The sequence below is a fragment of the Zingiber officinale genome, chromosome 1B (assembly GCF_018446385.1).
Source record: "Zingiber officinale cultivar Zhangliang chromosome 1B, Zo_v1.1, whole genome shotgun sequence".
In the NCBI taxonomy this organism is placed as follows: Eukaryota; Viridiplantae; Streptophyta; class Magnoliopsida; order Zingiberales; family Zingiberaceae; genus Zingiber; species Zingiber officinale.
The window spans coordinates 100,371,831-100,378,475 of NC_055986.1; the positions used below are offsets into that span (position 1 = coordinate 100,371,831).

General features: G+C 33.7%; 1 protein-coding gene across 2 annotated transcripts; it reads right to left on the minus strand.

The window, feature by feature from the left end:
• Positions 1-298: 298 nt before the first annotated feature.
• Positions 299-4,097, minus strand: LOC121970324. 2 transcript variants are annotated; one of them, XM_042520961.1, is made up of 2 exons: positions 3,869-4,097; positions 299-1,457 (listed from the first exon to the last, which is right to left on the minus strand). In XM_042520961.1, exon 2 carries the CDS (start codon positions 1,374-1,376, stop codon positions 405-407), a length of 972 nt encoding a protein of 323 aa, XP_042376895.1. In that variant the 5' UTR covers positions 1,377-1,457; positions 3,869-4,097; the 3' UTR covers positions 299-404. The 2 variants fall into 2 exon arrangements, with proteins under 2 accessions (XP_042376895.1, XP_042376885.1); XM_042520951.1 differs by having other exon boundaries at positions 3,940-4,093.
• Between the last annotated feature and the right edge of the window lie 2,548 nt (positions 4,098-6,645).

The following is a 6,645-nucleotide window of genomic DNA, read 5'->3' on the forward strand; positions in this document are numbered from 1 at the left end:
CCTTTTATTTTCTTCCCTTGTTTCTCCCTCCCTCCTCCTCTCCCCTCCCTTTGTTCCCTTCCCTAACCTTTATATAGAGGGACCAGGCAAGGAGTATGCCTCTTGGAGGAAATGCCAAGAGTTACATCTCATTAAATGATGTCATTAAGGAGGAAGGAAAAGAAAAATCTAAGAAGTGTTCCTCTTAAAAGAAGGAAGGAAAAAAATCTCCCCCTTCCACACGGCACTTATCCATCCCCACATCGTATATTATTCTCTATTCATACCTGACTATTTCTTCAATCTAATACAGAACCAATGACTAACAGAACAGCTTGAAAACAATTAAGACACTTGTCCTTTACAATGTAACGTCTACTGTCTACATTTTTTTTTTTTACCATAATGTTAAAGCTGAAGACAATTCAAGCACTACCATTTTGCCGAACCCGAGATGCAACTCCTACGAACCAAGCAACACTCATTAGCTGAACTCCAAGAATCAACACCCACCATGACACCAACCCACGGATGCTTCCTGTCACCCATGCAGGGGAACCGATCTCCCCAGCCAATTTGAGCCCTCTCATCAGCTGCAGCACCCTGTAAGCCTCGTAAACTAGGGGTGTCACTATCCACACCGGTGACCTCCAATGCCATGTGAGCATCTCCGTCAGCATCTGCACAGAAAGCAGCAGAAGGTACGGCCCGAGCAGCACAGCAAACGAGATGAACGAGGCTTGTGGTTCGAGAGAGCCCCTCTGAGATGCAAAGAGTAGTATTAAAGGAACTAGAAGGCCCAGCAGACTCGACACTAGCTTCCAAAACTTGTATGCAGCCGGCACTCGGATCTTCTGTTCGAGGTTGCTTGTAGGATGTCGTCCGCAAGCATCGGCCATGAGAAGAAACAAGGTTGCTCCCATGTTGAAAAGACAGTCGAGTCCTACTAAAGACAGAAGACCAGCTATATTCGGGCCCAGGAACACAGAGGACAGAGGTAACCATAATGTCGGCGCCATGCCTGTGGCTAGAAGAACAGAAGGTCCCAAAAGCCACATTGGCCATTTAAGAGGCTGCTGCAGTGTAGGCGGTTGGCTTTTCATGTCAATGATGGCTTCTTCTTCGCCCTGAAAAATAGGAATGCCAAGTTTGTCATCCGCATCTATGGGTTCGACGATATTGCTTCCCTTGATGATTCCATCACCATCCTCTGTAGTAGCATATGGAGGAGAAGCTTCCCATGGAAACAAGTTGCTACTGCACAAGGTCAGACATTTTCGGCGCAAGATTGGCTTCTGCACTTGCCTTGGCAATTTGGATGATCTCCACTTAAAAGCTTGATTATTAGGAATCACCTTCCTGGGTGAACTTACTGAAAACCAAGTCAAAGAGGCCATTTATCGTTGGTGGCTTTTCGAAATGAGGAGGATTTTCTTTTCCTAGTCTGCAGGCTACTAATTTTTGCAGGATCACAGCATCTGATAATTGAAATAAATCCCTCATTAGTCTTGGGAAACAAAATAATTACTTAGATATTATAAAGCCAGAGGAGGAGACTAGCATTCATCCCATATATTTGAATTACGCAACTGAAAACATGCAAAGTTGACATCATAATAGAAAGATTATCCGGAAAAACTGAACTAATATCAATTCAGTACTCATTTTTAGTCCTTTTAGAGTGATCGACCTTGTTTGCAATTGTGGTACCAGTTTCAACGAATTGTCAGACCGTACGGGTACTATGAATGCATAAATTCTAATCTATACTAGATATTTGGAGCGCAATGGAAACATATACACTTGCCTTGTAGGAAATCTGGAACAGAACACTATGCCATAATTAACACTATCCTACAAATTGCCTAAATTTACTTAAACTATAAATTGCAATTTTTTAAGAATCAAAAAATTATTCATGAACCATCGTCTCGATTAGGCAATAAATTCTCATGCTGTTATAGAAGGTATATTTGATGTCCTGTGCAGTCATCTAATAGCCAGCTGAAGAATTATATGCATATTCTTATATGAAGAACAAAATAAGAGCAGGGAAGATGAAGGCATGCAATCTATACGAAATATCTAGCTAGTCATTTAACAAAACCTTTTGAAAAAAGTATTTTGCTAGTAAACTGTGCTTTGCAATAAATAAAAAAAAACTTTCAACAATCAAGTACGATAAGGTGAAATGTAATTAAACATAATGAGATGTGATAAACAAGATAAATTGGTTAAATTGGTTAAATTGAATAGAAATTAGATAGCAAACCACTCTTCTTGTACTTCCACCAGCATCTCGGCAAATTAAGTGCATACTACAGAAGTTAATTCTTGCTACTAAATCTTATGCTTCATCTTTTTTAGAACATGTGGTCAGATGGATTGCTTTTAGGTTCTTTTCTGAGCATTAAACAAACAAAAAAGATATAAGAACGAATATTTCTTCAATAGTACTGTTTCTTGCTATCTTCTCAAAATTCTTGATGAACTATGCTACTAAACAAAACACTTATATTGATAGGTACATTTGAGATTACAACTTGTTACATATACTAACTAATAAGCTACAGTGCCTTTAGATATATGTTTTTTTTTAAAAAAAAATCAACCTTTAAAAAATGGCTTCAGTTAAACCAATGGCATAATATCTTCTTACTGTTTCCAACAGTCTTCTTATGGATTATATTACTGGTATCTTTAGTTGCATACTGATTAGCATTAACTTCCAATGAATCAAATGTAACACACTCTTAACATTACAATTAAATAATCAAAATTTTCATACAGAAACGTGATGTACATAATGTTTACAGATAATTTAATTTTACTAGAGTTGATTCCTTTTTACAAGATCTTCCTCTTTCAGTATTGTAGCCCTAAGGACAATTTTATAAAATTCAATTTTGTAAACAAAGGATCAGTTCAATGTCTAAGCAAAATATATCGCTCTCAATTGCATAAAATGTTGTTTCTAAGCTTAGATACTCTATTATTTTTATAGAATCAGTACAAATAGCTTAAGACACTATATCAGTTCAATATATCTTAAATTGCCCTGATTTAAGATGATCAGTTCAATATCTATCGAATCAGAAAAAACAGAATCAGTGCAAATAGCTTAAGACTGCCAATAATTATTTTGATGCCAAAGACAATCAGTTCAGGATCACAAAAGGTTAGCTCGTGGCAAAACAAATGTGGAAATTGAACAAGAAGGATTGGGATTGAATCTGATAGTATTCAGCTTCAGATGTGACCACAGAAAACTCAGAATCAAGACGCTTTATGGACATCAAACTATAGTAAATAATTCCAAACATTCTGAAGTTTAAGCCCAAACACTCAAAATGAATATCTAAATCAGGGTACAATGCTCATCTTTGACTGTGTTGGAAATTTGGTGTTCAAACAGAAATATTAGAAACCATTCCTATCAAAAAGATAAAAGGAAACCATGAAATAGAAGCAACGCATAACCCAACAGATCATTCTTATGAATAATACTAATGCGATCATTTTAGTATAAAAAACACCATAACTAAATGATAATATGGTCTTCTCTGACAGTACAACGTTCCTACTATTCCTGAACTTGTGTTGGATAAAAAAAAGTTATACTTGAGATTATTAAGCTTTAGGCAGCAACCTAGCATCCAGTTTAATTTTCTATGTATGATAAGGTTAATAAACAAAGAATCGAACAGAAACTTTCAAATTTTTTTCGAGATCCTCAAGACGATTTATATGAAACTCTTTCCAGGGATTAAGAGGGCAACAACAGCAGCCATCCGTCGGAAAAAAAAAATATTTTTCAACCACAAAAGAACTACGATCTCTAGTAGCGTCAATCAGATCAATAGCTAAAACGTTAACAAAAGAAACAAACCTAGTCCCCATGGTTTGTTACTGCAGGGAAAAGCTAATTGAATCGCCAGGATCAACGGAAAGGAAATTCACCTGAATTCCTTTGTCTTCGGAGCGATCTCGACTGGCGATTCTTCGCCCCCTTCGTGGCTTTGGAGCTCGAAGATTTGAACGAGAAATCAACGAGCGGACGACGAGGAAGATTTGATCGAGATATTTTCCTCCCAATAGAAAAAACAAAACTTTTTTTTTATTAAATTTCCAGAAAATGTTCACTTTCCCATTAAACTTTTGTAAATGCTTTAAAGAGTAAAAAATTACCATACGGTTAAATATTCATGTAATGCAAATGGGAATTAATAAATAAAAATAATTTAGATTTTGAAATAAAATTTTAGATTTTGAAAAAAAAAAAAAAAATCCATCTGTATCTGCCACGTTCACCGTCGCACACAGACGCGTAAAAGAAGTCGCGTGTTATAACAGTACTATATATATATATATATATATATATATATATATATATATATATATATAATTATTATGCTGTGGACAAAATTTTTGCGGATCGTTGCGGACATGCTTTATATATATATATATATATATATATATATATATATATAATTATTATGCTGTGGACAAAATTTTTGCGGATCGTTGCGGACATGCTTTTTGATCGGTCATCAGACTGATCAAGGACCTCCTGATCGATCTGTAGACCGATCAGGAGTGACTGATCAGGAAACATGTCCGCAACGATCTGCACAGGTTTTATCCGTAGCATAGCAATTCTCTCTATATATATAACTCATGTGTCTGACCCATCAAAATTTTTCATCCGTCCTTAAAAATAAATCACGAAAGTGCGGTAGTAAATCGTCTACCGCAGACAATTTTCAAAATAATTAATGGTTGTTTGATGGAAGTTTATTCAATGATTTAATACATTTTAAGAAATAAAAAAATAAAGTATTTAAATAATTTTTATTGTACTTTTATAAAGTTGAGATCACATTAATAATAACAAAAAAGGTAAAAAAAAATACATATCTTAAAATATTCAATATTGGCGTAATACACATTCTAAAAATGAAAAATAATGCATTTTCCAAGTAATTTATCAGATATTTTTTTAAAGTTTAAAATAGTCTTGTACTAACAAAAGTAAAGGAGGTATAATTTTCAAATAATGATTCATTTTAGTGGGTTGAAATAGATGCCCGACTATTATTAGATTTTATTTCTATTACACGAGCTTAATTCTAATTTGTATATGTTAACGCCAACTAAATCCGTTTAAATGATCTAATTTAAAATTATTAGATTATTGGATATAAATTTCATATGGGTAGAATTTATTACCCGTATTCATTATCTTCTATGGGCTAATAATGAATATGCAATATATAATAGGTTGGTCCCCAGAGGATTAGGACATTTTTAAGATTATCGACGAAAAAAATTCGGTACTGTCAACCCTAACTCCTCCGGAAGATCAACCTTCTTCTCCTTCTTCCTCTTCTTCCGTAGGATTGTTGGATTAACGAGCTCTATACAAATTCCGCTGTATTCAGGGGCGTAGCTACATTACGAGGAGGGGGTGCGACCGCCCCCTCTGGAAGTTTCAAAAATATATATATATTAATAGTATATATTTGAAAAACCCTCGCCGCTATTTTGACCAATCGATTCACCATTGTTTGTCACCGAAAGATTGAAATTGGTCACATATTTATAAAACTCTTGTCCTGAGCTATCCATTGGTACCATTTTTACAAAAAAATATCGTGACTTGGAATGTTAAATATTAAATTTTAAAAATAAAATATATAATAATAAATGGATAAATTAAATGTAGAATACAAGTGAGAGTACTAAATTAAAATTGGATCGGTTTTGAACTAAATCCAACATATAGGCACACATATAATGATTATGTTGGTTTAAATTAGGATTGATTTGGTTGAGTTATAACCGAAGCAAATTTAAAGTTTAAGCGAGTTCGATTGATTTAAAATAAATTATGATAATTTTGAGAAAATTTTATTTTATATTTTTTTTCTCTTTACGCACATTGCAGCCTCCGTCGTGTCATATGCCATCACCGCTATAGGAATGCTAAATATTATGAGAAAGCGATATCATAAATGATTTTTCAACTTTAAGATATAGATAAGTTTTAGAAATTGACGGATCGTTGTTTCAATTAGACCTTAGAGCTAAGGTCGAGAATTTTAAGTTTAAGATCATTTTTGACTCCTTAAATTCAAAATTAGATTTAGATTATGAAAATCGACTAGTACTAATGTTTGAAATTTTTAAAAATAGCCCCTTCTAGTTTAAAATCCTGGCTACGCCACTGGCTGTATTCAGGTTCTTCATAATTACAATGTTTTGTATTTAATTGTTATGCCAAGTTTACGACTAAAACTAGATTCTTGTTCTTATTTTTTCCTATTTGAATTCTTATTTCGATTGTCTAGAATTCATGCGGCGTAGGTTTTACAAGAACTAACAATTGGTATCAGAGCCAAGTTTCTATTTCATCGTTTTTATTGGCAATAAAATTTAAATTTTTTGTTGATTTATTGTTTGTATGTTAGATTAAGTTTTCTTAATATAATATAATTTTTTTATAGTTGAAAATCGTGTAAAAGAAAATTAGGATAGACTTATTTTTTGAGTTTTTATGTTTCTACGAATAACACGAAGAATAACGAAAATCGTCGCTGTTTAACCTAATTTTAGATAAAATTATGATAATTCAATCGATTGTTTTGATAAGTAATCGATTGTCGA

Excerpts from the sequence above, each read along its gene's own strand:
- LOC121970324 (XM_042520961.1), bottom strand. The coding sequence starts at position 1,376 with ATGGCCTCTTTGACTTGGTTTTCAGTAAGTTCACCCAGGAAGGTGATT.